This window comes from Copadichromis virginalis, linkage group LG18 (genome assembly GCF_057382275.1).
Source record: "Copadichromis virginalis isolate Kocher_CV1m ecotype Utaka linkage group LG18, C_Virginalis_male_GT1.1, whole genome shotgun sequence".
In the NCBI taxonomy this organism is placed as follows: Eukaryota; Metazoa; Chordata; class Actinopteri; order Cichliformes; family Cichlidae; genus Copadichromis; species Copadichromis virginalis.
The window spans coordinates 13,618,246-13,637,691 of record NC_140635.1 but is presented as its reverse complement, the minus strand read 5'-3'; the positions used below and the strand labels follow the sequence as shown (position 1 = coordinate 13,637,691).

At 39.3% G+C, this 19,446-nt stretch overlaps 3 protein-coding genes across 4 annotated transcripts in view; 1 reads left to right on the top strand and 2 right to left on the bottom strand.

Annotated features, from left to right (window-relative positions):
- Nucleotides 1-2,045: 2,045 nt before the first annotated feature.
- Nucleotides 2,046-9,237, bottom strand: loxl5b (lysyl oxidase-like 5b). The gene is made up of 7 exons (XM_085439370.1): nt 8,146-9,237; nt 7,161-7,269; nt 6,577-6,714; nt 6,220-6,376; nt 3,437-3,532; nt 3,214-3,329; nt 2,046-2,376 (listed from the first exon to the last, which is right to left on the bottom strand). Exons 1-7 carry the CDS (start codon nt 9,068-9,070, stop codon nt 2,370-2,372), a joined length of 1,548 nt encoding a protein of 515 aa, XP_085295496.1. The 5' UTR covers nt 9,071-9,237; the 3' UTR covers nt 2,046-2,369.
- A 2,626-nt stretch (nt 9,238-11,863) lies between these two features.
- cplx4c (complexin 4c) overlaps nt 11,864-19,446 on the top strand; it is a 35,359-nt gene continuing 27,776 nt past the window's right edge. For both annotated transcript variants that reach the window (XR_014916430.1, XR_014916431.1), the window contains exon 1: nt 11,864-11,928. The gene's annotated coding sequence lies outside the window, so the exon portion shown is untranslated. The remainder of the gene's footprint in view (nt 11,929-19,446) is intronic.
- Nucleotides 16,476-19,057, bottom strand: nmrk2 (nicotinamide riboside kinase 2). Its single transcript, XM_085439365.1, has 8 exons — nt 18,866-19,057; nt 18,671-18,761; nt 17,896-17,944; nt 17,481-17,658; nt 17,309-17,380; nt 17,095-17,201; nt 16,859-16,944; nt 16,476-16,758 (listed from the first exon to the last, which is right to left on the bottom strand). The coding sequence occupies exons 1-7, from the start codon at nt 18,889-18,891 to the stop codon at nt 16,859-16,861; spliced, it is 609 nt and encodes a 202-aa protein (XP_085295491.1). The 5' UTR covers nt 18,892-19,057; the 3' UTR covers nt 16,476-16,758.

The following is a 19,446-nucleotide window of genomic DNA, read 5'->3' as shown; positions in this document are numbered from 1 at the left end:
GTGATGTAAGATCTGAAACTGTCAAAAGTATAATTTATACTACTTTTCATATAGTAAATCAACAGACAATCTTGAAAAAAACCCAAACATATTTTGGCATTTTCTAACATGAAACTTTGATTTGTAATGTAATGCATCAACACATCAGACTATATTTTCAACACTGTTTTATCATGTGAACATTTCCATTCACTCAGTTATACACTAACACACACTTGTAGAAACATACTCATAACATACATCCTTGACAATTTAACATAAAACGAGTATTTGCAGTTTTCTAATATGTCCAAGTTAAAGGATGAGCTGGATGTGGTTGTTTGTTTCCTGTTGTCAACAGATCCCCTGAAAAGATTAAAATGAAGGATTTCTACTAGGCCTTGTCTGTGTTTATTCAAAACCTGATGCATGTTATTCATCTGCTCCCAAGAGCTCCACTGAAAAATATTCTGAGTCACACTCTTTAACCGGCTGACTTATTTCTTCTTTTATCATCAACATGGATGCTGTGGTTTATTTTTACTGGAGTCTTCATTCACTATCCGGCTGCCATAAATACTGCTGTTTGAGTAGTGTTCGCTTACTTAGTGTGCTGCAGTTTTAGAAAATTATGTTTTTTTTTAAGCCACATATATTATACATATGCAGTGTGATCCTATAGAAGGCCAGGATCACACTACACAATAGTCACCCAGTAAGAGCTCAGTCCTGGGACTAAAAATGGGCTGCTTTGACCCATGGGGTGTTTTGTAGTGACCTATTGGAGAATACAACTTCTCTTTGTCTTTGTAAAACCTTCCACCATGTGTTGTGGATCTTCTTCTCAGTTTTGGTTTAGATGTTTTTCCATGAGAATTGTTGACAGTAGCGACGATCTAGAATATCTTTTATGTAAAAACCTCTTAACATCCACCAGATTGGATGGTGATCTGTTTAGGGTTATGTTTAGGATGTCTCTGAGCCACAGGCTAATAAGCAGGTTTCAGATTCTATCAGTAACCTTTAAGATGTGGTTTCATACATGTGTTCGGACCTTCTATTATAACTAATGTAGCTCCTGTATTATAAGAGGAGCTAACCTTTTTCTTATTTTTTCTTATATACAAGGTATGGTCAAAAACCTCCAGGAACACTATCATAAAATAACAAAATAAACAAACACAAAAACATACCTGATTTAATTTCAAATTGAAGACCGACTTCCTTGGTGGTACTTGCTGGTAATTAGAATTGGACCTCCAGCTATGACCCAGCAGTTTTCAGTTGAAGCGTCCTAAGTTTCCAAGCCCGATGGCGACACTTCAGGTCAGGAGTGTGACGAGGAGTTTTTGGAGGGGGTTTGGAGGGTGTTCCATGAATTCACCCGTCATGACCATACTATCAACATGGAGTTCTACAGTAACATCCTAAGTTGTCTACAGGACAACGACAGACGTTATAAAACATCACTACTTTGCCTGTTGGCTCTGAAGCGTCAACCTTAGTGTTTTGGTTGCCATGGTTTTTCAAGCCTGATTTGTAGAGCATTTGATGATATCTGATGTACAGTTTTACAGTGGTTGATATTCATATGATCAAAGTTTCAAATAATAATGTCACTGTATGTGGAAGTACTGTACTCCCTGTGATCCACAAGATCAGGCATCAGACTGCTCTAAATGCGTGGTCAGCTTTTTTCCCCTAATATGGTCACGCCTAATATATCAGGCTCTGGGTGTGAGCAGACCAACCCGATCCAACGTGATGTTTAAGGAAGGGCAGCCAATCACTGCTGAAATCCAGGGGACCTTGTTTTGAACTGGTAATCACACAAAACTCCTCTAGTAGAGAGGAAGAACAAATTATGGAGCTGACAATGAGCAACATTAAACCTTATCCCTAAAAGAGTTTCCCCAAAAGAGTGGATGTTATAAGGTTAAATAAAACTCTAGATGTTAATAATGTGCACATAATAGTAACAAAAATCAGAAAAAAACATTAACAACGACATCAAATGACAAACAATACACACATTTCAAGCGAGTAAGTAGCACTTAAAGGAAGAAACGTGTCTACGAACAGTACTTGTATTTGTTAAGAAAAACAAACCAAAACATAATTTGTAACCAATCGTAGCACATTTCTAGAAATACACAATCAAGTAATTCTGATGACATCACTAGTTCCATATACAAAGTTTGTGTAAACTAATTTTGCATTTATTCTGAATAAATGCAACCCCAAGACTTCATAGCAGGAATGCAGCTCACCATTACAATACAACATTTTACCAACTGCATAAACCTTTTTTCACTGATGTCGTTGAGCCTGTGCAGTACAGACGGGGTCTTACTGCCAAACTTCTGCATGTTTCCAGAAAAATTAATATTTCAACCCCTGAAAACAGATAAAGAGAAAATCATTAAGCATTAGGAATTAGAATAAAATATATTTGATACAGCTTTGATGCAACAACCTGATAGTTTTCACTAAAACATTTCTGGGAAATGTCCCAGATTTTTGGAACCACTAATTTAAACTAATTTGGATAACATATATAAAGAGACATCTCGTGTTGACTAAATCTGAAATATTTACCAAATGAATCATTCATTCCAGTTCAATAAAGGGAATGTGGTGTTTAAAATGTCCAGAGTACAAAAACACAGCCTACAGTCACATGAAAAGGAAAGTGTTTGCAGTACGAGTGCAGTCCTGTGAAAACCTAAGATACAAACCTAAGATGTGCTTTCATCTTTTTTTCTTTTTGGTTTCTTCTTCTTCTTCTTTGTTTAAGAAAGAAGAGACTTTCTCCTGTTAGCCCTTCCAAATAAACCATGTTCAATCTTTTTTCAAAGTGGTGTTGTGAACTTTAATCTTTTAAATGCTGTGTGGCCTGTAGAGTCGGAGATGCAGCCGTCTGTTTTTTTGCTGTTTCTCTGAGAATTGCAGTCTGACCTTGAATTTGCTGAGATGTCAACTCCTAGGAAGATTGTGGCACTGGGTTAACACAGACCAACAAACTGACAAAGCTTCTGCTTGCTCACACTTGCTGTTGATCAGTTAATCAAATCTATTCGATTAGCAGCACTTTAGCTGCTACTTACCTTCCTAATTCTTATGAAAACAGGGTGGACTTGGTTTTTCACAGGACTGCACTGAGCCCTCTAAAAAGCATTGTTTTTCACTCGAATCTATGCTACGATCATGCTCAGAGAAACCCTCTTATAATACCTCGTTATTCGACAGTTGCGTGTCTGAACATAAACGCCTGTGTAAGTAATATCACATCTCACTACGTTGTTGTTGAAGTCTGACTCCAGGATGTGGAAATTGGGATTGACTGTAACCTGACAAAAAAAATACATAAATCATGAATAAATTCTGTAGCAGGAGGTTATAAACATTTATTTCTGTGTTGTGAAATACACATACAGAGAACGAACATGTGACACACCTTCAAGATGTAGTTTCCTGGAGGCACATCAGTGATGTCAATCCACTGACAGTCGATGTTGGCAGCGTAGATGTCATGGCAACCTGGGCTCAGACCCTACAAAACACAGTCACCTCAGTGAGGTTTTATAACTTGAACAGGCGCACGCATATCTGTCATAAGAAAGCATTAACCTTAAACATTATATAGAGTCAGAATCACAGAGCTCACACAAAAGATACGATAAATATTCCTGTGGCAACAGGATGTTTAGTTTTATTGGAATAAATGTTCTAGTTAGAAAAACATTTCTCTGAAGTGGATTTGGAGGATTTGCAAAAGACAAAAAACACAAAAGCATCTTTATTTCTAATGTGATAAACTAAACAGAAGGATCAGAAGTCTGCTGAATAGCTTATGAACTTTTTTCCATTGTTATATATTTTTCTTTTTTTCTGTGTGTGTTATTTTATTACTCAGCCTCTCATTTCAAATACCTCCTCCCGTTTCTCCTGTTTGATTGCGTGCTCCGCCCTAATGCGTCCCACTGCCTCTAACTGTCTTCCCTGTGTATTTAAGCTGCATGTCTTCCCTTTTTTCCCTTCCAGACTGTCTTAGTGTGCAATTTGCTTTCCAACATGCTCTTAATGAGCGCTGCCTTGTGTTTTCTACCCAGTTCTGTTTCCTGGTATCTGGTTTAGTCTACTCCTCGTGCTTTTGTCTGTCTGGATTCATCACCTGCACATCAGACTCACTTTTACCTCAATAAAGACTCGTATTTTCTCCTAAAGCTCTTCATAAAAGTATCTGGGCCTTCAGAATAATGCAAATGAACACTTGCAGTTGTTTTCCTATTGAACTACTTTAAAAAGTCCTACCCATTCTTACTTTTCTTGTTTAGCTCTTATTTGCTATTTAAAGTGGGTCTCCAGTGATTTTACAGCTCAAGTATATTTACTCATCATGGTGAGTGGCTGTGAACACAGCTGTTTAATGTCGTCTGTGGCTGTGAAGGAGCTTTGTGAAATAAATGGCGAGAAGCCTGCGAGCCAGTTCAGTCAACTCAAGCAGCATTGCTTCAGACACACGTGACATGTCTCACTTTCCTCACATCACCCTCCCAATTTGGTGGTTTGTTTAAGCTTCATAATTTGCAATCTCTGTCCTGCACTGCTGCTCCTTCCACTTCCTTAAAATCTGCCTGTGCATATTTAAGTATCAGTAGTGTCCCGGAAGTGTGTAAGTGCTGTGCACAGCTTTACAGATCCACATTGTCAGGGGGCAGGGTCAAAACTCTGTAGAGGAACCGGTGAGCTACTTTACATGTTTTTGCTGTTGGGCCTGATGCAGTCATAGTATACAAAGAATGTGTCTGTACCGGAGTTACTGTAGTTTTTTAATTTGTTTTTTATTTTTATTTCGATTTGATATGGGTTTTTTTTCAGTTTCTTTACAGAGTGAGTTTTCATATTTCATTTTAGTTAGTAAAATTTTAGTTTTAGTTTAGTTTTTATTAATTTCAGTCATAGTTCTAGTTTTGTTTTTTAATTTTCATTGCATGGAGAGAGGCAATATTTAGGAAAATCAATGCAATACAAATACTGACTCATAGTCTTGTAGACATTCAGAGCTTCAGTAAATGCCCATCAATGCCTCTTCAGGCATTAATCAAAGTAACAGATACTAAAACTAATGATGTTTTCTCTACATTTACATATTTTATTGCAGTTAGTTTTCCAAGTTCGCAAAATCATTTCAGTCTGCTATTTTTTTTTCCAAAAGTCTAGTTTTTATCTATTATTTTATTTTATTTATTTATATTTATCCATGATGGTTTTTTTTCTTGTTTCTCCTTCAGTTTATTTAGCCAGTCAGCTTTCTACGGTTAGCGACATCATCTTCGGGCTGCAAGCCGTTGGTTTTCTGGAGGACTTCGCATAAATGTGTCTGTGTAGTCTCTGTGCTGGCTGAATTGTGTGAAGTTAGAGCTTTGGATGGATGTTTCACAGATACGTGAAGCCATAATTCCTGCATTACTCATCACTTTCAGGCTTTTACATGTAACAGATTTGCAGGGAGAGTATATTTTTCTGCTGCTGTAATAAATCATTTTACACCCGGCTTGTCTGATTGAGCTGATCTCACCATGAACTTGAAGACCTCAAATATACCAGAATCCTGGAGAGTCCAATGCAAAAAATACTGCTTGAGTTTGGCACAAAGGTGGTGATAGTTGATATATAGCAAGTCTCTACTGCTGTTTTAGTCTTTACTTTACAGGGTAGTTCAGAGAGCAGAGAGTGGGGGAACAACACCCAGGAAATAGCCTGAAGCAAATTAGACTTCAGCCTCCATGCTTCACCTGAGGTGCATAGGTCAGCGATAGCAGTAGCTTTACATTTAAATTTAAGTGCATGTAAAAGTATCTCCGTCACAAATCTCTTTTTACCAGATCGGGAATGATGCATCTCATCTCAACTTTAAACCTTCACTTCACAAAGATCTTAAGACTTTGCATGTCTACTGTTGACCTATCCCACAAAGTTATGGAGGGTTCTTCCTGTTAAAAAAGACTTTATCTCCACACTGCCCTCAAATGAAGTTGGGCTATGAAATCTTGCGAGAACTGTTGTAAATCCGCAAGCATTCCGACTCAGAAAACAAATAGGTGGATGAATGTTTTAAATAAAATTAAACCTAACTGAACTGAGCGTCTTCTTTCTTTATCTTTTTCCTCAGCTCTCGTGTAAAACAGATATCAATCCGTGCGGCGTTATATCACATAACATATGATGGTGTGCTACCTGCGTATGAGCTGTACAGGCGTAGCGTCGCCTGAATCCAGGATCACAGTTCGTGTCCTCCAGACAGAAACTGGCCTTGTGTCCCTCTGCCACTTTACGTCCTGTGATAACATCCAGCAGATCGTAGTTGCTGAAGGCGTCCATGCTGTGGTAGTGTCTGTGGGTGCAAAACAGATGGAAAAGAATCAATAGCGGATATTTTGTTATGGCTCAGGAATGTCTAAAAAACCCGCAATTTTATTGTCTTAAGTGAGTTTTGAGGGTTTGGTGTTCTTCCTAGTTTGTCATATCTGAATGGCTAATCCCTTTTTAAAAAATTTTTTTTAAGAAAAAGGATTTAGGAGTCATCAAACTCACTGGTGACAGCTGTGCCAGTCCCACTGATATCTGGGCTTGAAAGGGAGGAAGTCAGCGGTGCCTTGGTTCTTCACTTTCTGTGGAAACCGCAGGAGGACTCTGAAGTTGATGTCTCGCACAGTGGGTCCATAAGCCGATCTTGGATGAATCACAGGAGAAAAAAGCGTAAGCTGCATTGGAAAAGTGCTACTGGCTGAGCTCCCAGGTCTAGTTTTCTTAAAAGTAACAGAGCGCAAAGGGTTTGTTCCATTGTGCTTAATGCTTTTGGGAAAACCAAACCAGAACATTTATGTCTTGGCAGGACATGATGTTGGACAGTCATGTTGGACAATCATTGCTACGTAATAAGATCAAATGCTTTTGTAACTCGCTTAACAAAACAGTTATCCCAGCATGCTTAACAGCTTACACTGGCATAATTGAATGCAACCCTAAAACAACTAAAAGTTGTTCTTAAGCACGTAAAACGGATCCCCACTGAGAAAAAACAAAACAAAGGACATAAGTATGCGTGTCTGCCTCAGTGTCTACGTGCTGCTCTGTTCATACTGAAGAAGTGAATCACTTCTGGCACCTCAGATTACCTGGCCAGACAGTTCTCCTCAGCTGCACAGCGAAGCGCGTACATCTGCATGCGCTGGACATAGGTACCTGCTTGGATGGCATATGGGTCTGGCACAAGGTCTGGCAGTCCTGTTGGGAGGAGATTAAATGGACAGTCCAAGTTTTTTTTTTTCCTCCTGACATCTTAATGTTCCCAACTTATTCAGGCTGAGAATAATCCACAGAAATAGACACCCTGGAAATGTAAGCTGCTTTGTGTTTGTTGGCATAATTTAACATGTTTCACATTCCTTACAGCTCCAAAAGCCAAATAAGACTTTTTTTTCTCTCGCTCCTTGGCTTTTTGTTTAAGGTGAGACATAAAGTTATGAAAATTGTCCTTAAATAATCAAACAAGCAGATGATTTTAAATATAACAGTGTTTTTGTGTGTCCATAGAACCGTTACATGAATGTAAAGCCAGTAATATTCATGCCAAATAATGGATAACAAGCTGTTTTAAAGTAGTGGCCAAATTAACACTAAAACAGGTTTTGCTTGCTGGAATTATATTATTTTAAAATATTGATCACAGACACAGTTTCTTAATCCACTCTTAATTTTAATAATTTACATTGCAAATCTATCCATTTGGCTAACTATATGAAATATAAAATTTGAAGAACAGCTAACAAATATCAGGGATGTCAAACTCGTTTTACATCGTGGACGTTCATGTGAAGTGGGCCTGATCAGTGAAACGAAATGATTAAGGTGCAAAGGCTCTGTCTTGTTATCATAAATTTAGAATATAAAGTTTTCATTAATTCACAGAAAATGTACTTTTATGTAGTATGAATGGATCAATAGCAAAAACTGTAAAACTTAATAAATTACTTTTAAAAGTTCAAAATCTGAACTATCCTTTACACCGTCCCGTGGGCCAGACAGAGGCCTTATGTCTGACACCCCTGATCTACATAATCTGACTTCTCTAATATTATATAAATGGAACACTTGACCTACCGTTTTGGAAATATCCTGTGCCGTACCCTGTGCCAGGCGGACGGAGGGTGCGGGCCGCTGACCTCCCTCTGGTCGGATACATGTTGTAGAAAACAGAATTCCTGTGGTTTTTAAGCGGGTTTCGAGGGTCGTCATTGACCATGTCCTCTCCATTGCTGTTTTCCTCAGTAAGTGCAGGAAATACAGCCGGTGCCTCAGACTCATTTTCCAGACCTGACGGGTTTGCTGAGATGGAGCGATCAGTCTGAGCAGGTTGCCTGGAGACGGGCGTCACCTCCGGCCCCGCGCGTAACTGTTGGTTTTGCGCACCAGGTCCGGATTCACCTATTCTAGTATGTAGTGCGGTATTATCCACAGTGACAGAACCTCCATTACCGCCAGAAAAATCTGTTGAACTCCCCGGTGAAGAGGCGTTCGTGGTTCTGGTGAATTCACCATTAAAATGGCGTGCGCCTGGATGTCTTACAACTGCTGCTGTAGGGCGTTCAAGTCGCTGTCTGAACCCTGACGCATGACGATTCACGGGCGCATACGGTCTAACATCGTGTCCAGGTGTGAGAAGTCCCGACTGTGCACTGTTATCAGTCCTGAACTGTCTGGATTCATTTGGTCCGGTTCTCACAAGCGTCATTCTTCTGCGCGCTCCAGACATCTGGGTCCCGGTACCATCCCTCCGACTGCTCACGTAAACCCTCGACTGGCTGGTGGACCGATACGGAGCCTGGTACTCCAGCCCAGTGCTCATTAAACTGTAAACCTGCCCGTTGTTCTCCCATTGAATCCGGTGCCGCCAGGGGCCAACCGTGCGCTGCTGCCCAAAGCTGAGGGGGAGTAGTCCTTGGAAAATATATAAAAATAAAAGTGATCGTTTAGCCATGGCAATTAAACTTAATAAATTAAAGCCTACGTGTAAGTTAGCAAACATCACGTAAGTTTGCGGGCACAGACGTTGAAGCTTCGTGGAGAATGGATTAAAATCGGCAGTGCGCTTCCAGTTTCAGCTCTGACACAAAACAACATAGCACTTCTCAGGAGGACTGAGAGATGGAGAGGAGAGGAGGGCTGAATCCTTTTCCCCCGGCTCGTTTGTCGAATTCAGTCCAGTTACTTTCACTAAGTCAAGCTTCTAAAGAATTTAACCCATTCCTTGCTGTGGTTACGTGCGGTTAGACAAGTACGTTTGCTGAGTAAATTTCACGCAAGGGTGTAAACTTAACTCAGCCAAATGCATCACCTCGAGCTGGTAAAGCTCAGGGAACACTAAAGAACACAAAAGGATATGAGTTGTTGTGTTTAAGTAATATTTTTTGTTGAGCAGAACTTTTTTATTTCAATATCACTCCTTGTTATTTGACACGTTGATCACGGCTAAAATGCGAAAAAGCTAAAGATATCTTTATATGGAGTTAAAAAATCACGCACGACCAGTTTATCAAGCTAAAAACCCCACAAACGAACAAAAAACAACAACAACAAAACAACGATAACAGTTGACCGTTTCAAATGAAACATGAAGACATGCAACAATCTGGAAAAACTTTACATTGCGTAAATAGTCTTATTGACCACAAGGTGGCACTTTGCATCTGTATCAGACCATCCCAGTTTGCAGTGCCCTAACAGCTATCACGGAGGGAGCCCGTTCCCATAAAATATGTCCATCTTTTCTTTTGTCATTTATGACTATAACTCTTTTTTAAGGCTAGCTGCACAGGTTTTAAACACGCTTCTGTTTGTTATGCTCAAAGGTGTTTCTTTGGGGATTTCTTTTCAAAGCCTATGGTCAGTGCCTTCATTGTTCAGCTATACCTTTTTTTAAAAAATCAATATATTACCAAATAAATAATACAAGCAAGCTATTATGTTTAATCTGATTCCAGATTTAAATCCTACATAATATAAATATATTTTGCATCTTTTCTGTTTTATTACAGATAATATGATCTGTCTTTACAAATTTTTAACCCACTCTTTAAAAACAAAATACAGTTCATTTGCCCTTATCTGGAGCAGAACAGTATCATGTATATTTAGCTGAAACTGCACCACATGGTATTTGAAAGTGAGGTGGAGATTTTATCGCAAGGGGTTAAAGTTAGGTTTAAGATGGAGCGGAGTGTTGTGTAACAGTGTGAAGTTGGCTCAATGGGTCTGCAAGGCTGCAGTTGGACCTGATAGTAGCTGTGTTCGACACACAAGCTGCTTGGGTTCAAGCTTAAACACATGTTTGGTGTATACTATCATACCTTGTTTTTAAATTAAGTGTGCCAGAAATGCTGGCGTCTCCCACTGCTGCTCTGGACTTTCTGCCCCACGATGCTCTCTGCCAGCTACACAACAGCAGAGCCTGAAGGTAAGCAGGTGAAAGCTCAAGGCACAATGTTAAGATTGTTACGATGAGCTAGTATGTCCCAATCACATTGTATGAACTGCTATAACAGTATGAACCTTGTGAGAGGATCTGTAGTAAGTACTGAAAGAAAAACATCAGTCTGCTATTAGGAGCTCAACAGCTGTCTTAAACATCAGCAATTACAAGACGCAGTGACTATGCACAATAACGAAACACTGTCTTGTTCCAGACAAGTCTAATATATTAAAATGATTATATAAGTCCCGTTTCATGCTCCCTATTTTTTAAACTACAGTAAGAAAAACCACTCAGCAACACAGAAAGTGGGAAGAAATTAGAGAACCAAAAACAAGAAAAGCACAACAAAAGCAACAGACATACAAATCTTATAATGGACGTTTGTGCTGCTGTGTTAGTTCCCTTTAAGCCAGACGTTTTCTGATTGGCTGTCCCATGCAAACAGAAGGTGTGAAGTTTTTGGCTCACAAGAAGTTCCTTTATGTCTACCCAATATTAGAACTTTATTGTTTTTTGTAATATTGTGACAGAAAAAGGGAGAGCACAGTACTTTCACTCATTAAAGAAAAAACATTTTTTTTAAAAAGAACAGGGACATAAATACAGATAATATTTCATTGTGACAAACAAATATACTTTGATACTTTCTTTTACTGCGTGTCTTAAGTTTTAAATCTGAAAATTAGCTGAGAGTTTGATTAACATCAGCAGGATCTTTTTTTCAGGTAAGGTATGAGTTAGATATGGGTCACGAACAGGTTAAAAGACACTGACATATGGAGAAGTGGTGCTGAAGTGTCGCAGTATCTTTCCTCTGCCAAAAAGGGCATCGAGATGGTGAGCCTTCATGCTTTTCTATTCTTAGCTGGAGAAACCTTCTCTCTTCCAAAGTCTGGCACCGCCCCTGCATCTAGATTTATAACAGACGCAGATCCTCGGCACTGGTTTGGCACAAGACTTCCCGAGCAGGACAAGTAACCCACAAAATGTAGCCAGTAAGTATTAATGTTGAATTAAGTCTTTCTTGTGTGTCTGAACTGAAAGTAAACAAATCACGACAAATGCTGCCACAAAAACTAATCTGTGACTGTGAATTGGGAGTGCTTGGAAATAAAAATAAACAGTTTCTGGTTGTTTTCATGGTACACCTACAGCAGCAGCAGCAGATCCTTCCCCGGGTGACTAATTCTTTTACACTGAATATATCTTATCCCGTGAATCTAGGTATCCAGGGCTGCTCACAGCTTTGCTTCTTGTTAAGGAAGATGATGGTCTTAAAATGGTTTTACCACAAGAAACTTCCCCTACATGGAATATACCTGTTGCTTTCCCCTGAGGCCTCACACTGCCACTCTGAGGAGTATAATGATAGATCCAGAGGGTTTACCACAGATCATGGGGAGACAATACAGGTGAGATACTGAAAAAAAAATGCTTGAAAAATGACATTTGTTAGTAAACTGTTTTGGGTTCTGCGCTCATGTGGATGTTTAATGCCTGTTAAAGCAAAAAGCTTTAAATAAAACAAGTTCCTTTTTTTAGTGTAACCTGAAATAAAATGCTTCAATGTCTAGTGGAAGATTAATTATAGGCTGTCGGAGCGGCAGAGCGTCAGCTTTCTTGTGAAACGCTTCTTGCTTATCTTTGATTAACCCTTGGCACAAATCAGCCCGTCAGCGCTCCTCACATTTCATCAGTGAGACACATGCTGCTGCGTCCATCGTCACGTTTTCATTCATTCATTCACACGTGGCGATTTGTCTGGTGAACTTTTGATATGTAACCTATTAAAAACTGCCTTAATGTGACCCCGGGCCAAAAACTTTGTGTTTTCAAGGTTAAGCTTGTCAGAGTCCTTTTACTTTACTGAGTGGTTCCATTTTTACAGTTTCACTCAACTTTGTTTCATTTAAAACTTAAGATGTGAATAATTTTCCACATTTGGATCATTTGTTAAAATATTCAGTGTGATGTGTTGTAATAAATTAAACAAAACTCTATAAAAGCAGCAAAAACAAGCTGCAACATTACAGCCAATAAATAATAATCATGCCTTATATCTAATACATATATAATATATATTGATTTATTATGGGCTAATCTATATGATGAGCATGTTTTTTAACTTGGTGCTGAAACTTCTGTAAGTTTAAGAAAAGTTTCTGAAACCACACTGTAGTATACCAAAGTACTTAAAGGTTGAGCGCTGTTATACATTTTTATGTTCGATGATCAAATCACATTTTTAAAAAACATATTAATAAATGAATCTTGTGTTTACTTGTAAAAATAAACGATCAGCCATGTGGTGTATTGTTTCAAATAATTAACAATGAGCAAGTCAATGAAAATCCAAAACTACATTAAATCACTCTTGCGTGGTACATGTTAAGTATTAAAGACTAAACTATTGAATTTTAGCCTGTTTATGTTAACTAAACAATGTGTCTGCTCCTGAGTAGGTGGAGTGCTCTTCTGCTGGGAGGGTCAATTTGCACTAATTGTGCAGTTTCTAATAGCAACTGTCAGTCATTAATTCATGGAGTGTACAATCATGTGAAAAAAAATGTTTTCACGGGACTCAGTGCAGTCGTGTCAAAAAAAAACAAAAAAACTAAGTACACCCTTACTTCTTCCATAGGAATTAAGAGGGTAATTAGCAGCCAGGTGCTGGTAATCAAATGCACTTGATTAATATTCCTCAGGAACTCTGAGCACCTCTATGAAAGCAAAGGTTTGGCAGTGGACATTTTTCTCAGGAGTGGACATCCCAACAAATTCATTACAAGCCAAAAAACCCCAAAGAACAAGAACCCAGACTCTACAGGCTTCAGTTAGCATGTCAAATGTTAAAGTTCACAATGGAAAAATTAGAAAAAGAGTGAACAGCTGTTGTTTGTTTGGAGGATTTTCTAGGTGAAAGCGTCTTCTCTCTAAAATGAATATGGCACAACAGTTTAGATTTCAAAGTTGCATCTGAACAAACCACAAGAATTCTGGGACGATGTCCTTTGGGCAGATGAGACAACATCGGAGATACTTGGGCAAAATGCAAAGCACCATGTTTGGCAAAAACCAAGCAGAGCAGGGGTTGATGATTTCAGCTTGTATTGCAGTCACATGACCGGGGCATCTTGCAGTAATTGAGTCGACCATGAAGTCTTCTGTATACCAAAGTATTCTAGAGTCAATGTGCAGGTGTCTGTCTCACAGCTAAAGACTGACTGAAACTCCCAAGCACAGCATAAAATCTGCAACAGGATGGATGAAAAAGAGAGGAAATAAGGGGTTACAATGGCCTGGTTAAAATCCAGACCTCAACCTGACTGACATGCTGTGATGGGACCTGTGCATAAACAAATACCTGCAAACCTCAATGAACTGAAGCAAAGAACAGTGAACCAAAATTCAGATAAACAGAAAGTCACTACTTCAAGTTAATGAAGTTTTACTTCAAGTTATTGTTGTTAAAGTTGGTTCTACGAGTGACTGAATAACAGGGTATGGTTCGTTTTTCACACAACTGCATAAAGTCCTGCGAAGCTTTCTTTTACACAACTGTTTTTCCTCCTCACTTGAGTTAATTATCTTCTGCTGCCAGGATCATTTGTTGGTATCAGGTGGGTCGAGTTTCTAATAGTTGCTGTCAATAACACACATACTGCTGGAGGACAGGACCAGAATACAGTCATGTGTGTATTTTGGCCTAAGACCAAAATACACATATGACTCTATTATGGTCAGTCATGTGTTTGACTGGCAGAAGAAGTCATGCAGATTAAGCTAACATGCACTTTCAGCACAAAAGCCTAAATCTTTATTAATTTATCATCTTTTCTTAGAGATATTTAACATTACCCTTTAATACTTGCTGTGTCTGCAGTTCTTTATGTTATCGGCTATTACAAAAATGACAAATCAGTTGAAGATCTCCAATTAAACATTTAATATTTTATAGTAACTCACAAAAATTTGTTTGTTTATCACCTACAATTCAACCTTGTGGGATCCATAAGTAAGTATGGAGGTGGGTTTATTAATTTAAAGGAGCTTAAAAGTTATTTGAAAATATTTGAAATGTTTTAATCCCCGCTTATTGTTACACGTGTAAGTCATATGATAGACCACAACTGATTCAGTTGTTCATACATGTTTGTCTCAGTGAGCCACCATAAATTTTCCTGTCATTCATTTACTGGTGAAACCACAACTGTTCACATACCTCAGGGGTCCTCGTTCTCTCATACAGAGGCTCTGCTGAGCTTGTGACAGCCAGTCATCTCCTGTGTCACTGCCTCTCCACCCTAATATGGACACCCCGGCTCTTTATTTGGGGGTTTCCATGGCGTTGGGGTGACGTGGGAGCACATGCCACGTATCGAGGTTCTCACCTTACTGGGCGGTTGCATGAAGGCAGATAGCCCCTGAGTCAGACTGGGCTGCGGAGCCTCGAGTGGGTGTGTGGCAATAAGTGATTTCTGTAGGCATGCTAAATCTATTCCCCTGACACCTCAGGCACTTAGCCTAAATATAAACTAACAGAGCAGCTACCCCCTGCTGCAGGCCAACGCTGGCATGTGAAGACTCCAAGAAACGAATCACAAGACCCTGAACTCTCCCCGACACACCCTCTGTGGATCTGCCAAGTCCAGGGACAGAGCTGGCTGGACTTTTCTCACAGTAATGTACAGTATGAGTAAACTTTTATGACCAAAACCTTTATCCAACACTGAGCTATTGAACTGAGTATTGCTATTGTTGTCACTGGCCCCTTACAGCAGAAATTGTCCATTTAATGGTTTAAAAATGATTCTGTGTCATCAGCTGGAGTAATTAAAACCCCTTATTGTAACCATATAATTCATTTTGGTGCTTGATATTAAAATATCAATAAAAGTGAAAATGCATTGCTCAGTGTCTCCCCTTGTTTCTGTCGGCTGAGGCCGGGGATTGTGCTATGTGGGTGACTCTAAAGGACTTTGAAGAAGTGCAGACATGGTTCACACTGCTGCTTGTTGAAGCTGATGCCAAAAATGAAAGATTTGCTCCTTTATTTCTGTAGGAGTGTTACAGAATAGGTGATAGAGAGGTCGTGTAATGTTGCTGGATGGGGTGTTGAACACCTCTGGGAAGCATATTGAAGTTTTCAACCAGCCTACCTCCCAGTGCTAAAGCTTTAGCACGACCTCCTGGTGGGCTGTGACCTCTAAGAGTAGATGTAAGCGAGAAAATCATTTCCCCATCAGAGCTTACAGAAATATCACGCTGTTAATTTCACAAGAGCCTTAGAGGGAGACACTGTGTCTTGTTAAGTGCTCACTGGTTGAAGCTGCCGCTTCTTCTCTCCAAGACTACATAAAGCGTTTGTTGTTATAAGCAGTAGAAGAAGATGGTGTGCAGGTTTCTCTGAATGAGGATCAGAATGACTCTGAATAAACCTGAGAATGTCTGAAGGACTTCTCTGTGTTAATTATTATTTTCTACATTAATCACCAAAATTATACACACTATGAAAAATGAGCAACGTGTGTGGGACAAATCATTCAGCTTAGTTACACAAATAGATGATTAAAAGTAAAAGACCTTTAATGAGTATGACTGAGTTTTTTATATTATATATGTTTGTTCACCATGTTCTTAAATGCATGAATGCTCCAAGTACATTTAATATATTGCTTTATCAGAAGTTTTGAGAAAAAAAGGAGGCAGGTCTAATAAATAACTTTTCCCTGAAACATTTCAATTCCTGTCTTTCAAAGGGGAATCAGCCACTCCTACTATTGTGGAGCACTAAATCTTATCTATATGATAAGAAGGCTCATTCAAGTGCAGCCAGATGTTAGGTTTGTGCCTCAAAAGAGGAACTACGCGGATGTGTGTTTGTTTCATGAGATACAGAAGGAAGAAAAACAGGAAACATGAAGTGGTTTCAGTGGGGTTTTAAATCAGGAGACAAAAATCCTTCCAAACAGTGAGACTTTATTTTTATTTTTTTTAAATACAGCAAGACCAAAGTTACTGGTGTTTAAACACTGGGCGGTCCAGAGGTGGCTTATCTTTGTTAGAAAAACAACAGTTACAGAGGATTATACAAAACGCAGCACTTCTGCCATTAGTTCTTCATATCTTACATGATTATCTATTTACAAATCAGGCTTAGAGCTACTGAACGGATGTTATACATTTACTCAGATTTCTATATTTACAAGTTTATACACAAATCCGCTGTTAGACCCGTTCTGCTGTAAAGAGAGAGAGAGAAAAGCAAAGTTAGTCACACTGAATCAAATGATTTTACTGATCTGTCAGTGAAAATGTCCAAGATTTGATTTTTTTATTTACCTATAAGCTGTTTAGAAGGGAGTTGTTAATGGTTTCATACACTTTGTTGTAAATCTCTTCCTTTGAAGTCATCCCATCAAGGTACTCTGCACAGAAATGAAAGGAGTATGAGAGCATTTCTGCTCACTGGTTGGTGGTTAAATAGGTTTTTTAGATCTGTGGCTAGGCTTATGGACGAATGCGGGGATGCAGAGTCTCATTTATATTTCAAGAGGAAAAGCACTTGCTTTACAAACCTATTCTGTCGCAGTTGTCCTCCATCTCTTTCCTGTGTTTCAAGTACATGGGCCAGACGTGGCCATCGAACAGGCCGGCTGGGTCAGGGACCGTGTATGTCCTTGTACTGCAGAGAAAAAGAGATCAGTGTGGGGTTGTTGTGTTATTAAAAGCTGTGCTGTGGTGTCCAGCTCTTAAGGGGATTCTGGTAAAGTCACTGCAGGAGCATGTTACCTTCTCCTCCTTTTGCACTCCTCATAAGGAATGGAAATGTAGAAACATTTGTCATAGACATCAATAAGAGGCCTGCGGAGAAAGCAGAGGTCAGATTACTCAAAAGGTTTAGAGGTCAGAAGGTTTGTAGGTCACAGTTTAGAAAAAATGAGTAAGGTCCTGGGAAGCCCACTTGTAGTTGTAGATGAGGAACCCCTCCACGATGAGAATGTGGATCCCCTTCTCCTCAGAGCCGGCTTCTTCGGCTTCAGGTGACAGGCTCACGCCGTGTGAGCGGGCAAACTTGATGGGGTTCTCCTGCCAGCCTTTGACAGTGTTGATCATAGCCTCCATGTCCAGAGCGGTGATCACTGATACAGAACAAGTAGAGAAAAGAGAAGAGCACGTTTTACCACACACGAAACCAACACTCCTCACCAATGTGCTTTAACACACATTAGTCATGGTTAGTGAATGTCTCTAGCATCCACAGAATATTTGATTGAATATCACAAAGTTTAGGATTGATTGGTTACCAAACTACAGAAATGTGCAGGAAAGAAAGAGTACATTACTGCATGGTTTTCTTACGCGAAATCCATTCTTACCATCCCACTGTCTAAAGCCGTCCTCCCCGACTTCTATTTGATCGGGTTTCTGAAATAACAGTCACCAACAAAACATTGCTGCAACCTAGTAACCAGTCGGAACTGATCACACCTGGACAGGACAAGTCAAGGACTCGTCTCCACCAAAAGTGAACACACGGTGACGGCTTTCAATGCGGCTGAATTCGCTTCCCAACGTTAGGCTTAGAAAATCTGACAATTTTTTTTATCAAATCTTAAAACTATTCTAAAAGGTACTAACGCTTGTTGTCGCCTCATCTTGATAGTGAAACATGCTTTGAGATGGAATATCTTGAGTCTGCGAAATAGAGATTCTGATTTGTCTTCAAAAGGCTTAAAAACATTTAAGGGGAAAGTTTAAGAAAAAGGCTTTCGACGTCAGTCATCCTTTACTGACTGTGAGTGGATCATGTAAAGATGGGTGTGGTAGATGTAAGACCTTCTGGCTTCTTTTACTCGAAGTGAGGTTTAAGTCTGACTTTAAGTGGGGACGCTCAGCCCTTTCATTAGCTGTCCAGGAGACAATCAGCCAAATGCATTACTAGACTACTGCCATGACAGGACATCTGCAGGTCAGACTGAGGGTTTATTTCTGAGCACAAAATGTCTTCAAGGACAAATTTTAAAGCAGCGAATGACATATGAAAAATAAAAATGCCTTGCACTAACTCAACTTTAATGCCATTAAATTATTACTTTAGCTTTCAAGTTTACTTCAAATGAGAAAAAAATAAAATACTTTCATGCATCTTACCTTGAAAAAGTCATCCTGATGCACCACACAACAGTTGGGTAATGTCTTTAGTAGTCTATTTGTCAGAGTGGTCTTCCCACCGTTGGTCACTCTGAAATGGGTGCCACTTAGTTTTATTTTCTCTCAATTTCCATAAATAAACATCTATACATGAATATATATATATATATATATATATATATATAAAAGACTTACCCTCCTATGCCAATGATGAACTTCATTTTTTCTTATTTCTTTTCTGTATTGGTCACCTCTGGAATTCAGTAAATAAAAGCAGGGAACCCAGCCAAAGCAAACACTCTCTCAAAGGCTTCCACTGAAAACCTTTCCCTTCTCCTCCTCCACAAATGTCCCCTCCTTTTACTACTTCATTGATAGACAAAGTCTTTGCCGTGCATTTAAAGGATTTGGCTTCAGTGTCACAGCCTCCCAAACCAATCAGCGTGCTTTGTCTCGTAGCCAATAAGGTGCCACTTCACAGTCCACGGCACCAATGATGGGGCAGGACTCGGGAGCCTCACAGCTTCGTGAAAGCAAAGCCCATAATTTGCACCTGCTCTGAGGAGTCAGTGAACACCAGCCAATCTAATGCACGAATAATCCCACACCCAATACACTTCTTAAAAAGATAAAGAAAATAATATGAGACTAAGGTGTGTGCCACGGTCGTATGTAGTGCCTCAAACAGGAAGCTGTTTGTTTTGTTCTAAAATTTGGGATGTATTTTTGCAAAAACTGAAAAGCTTTCCCATTTAAAAGTAGACTGTGATTTACAT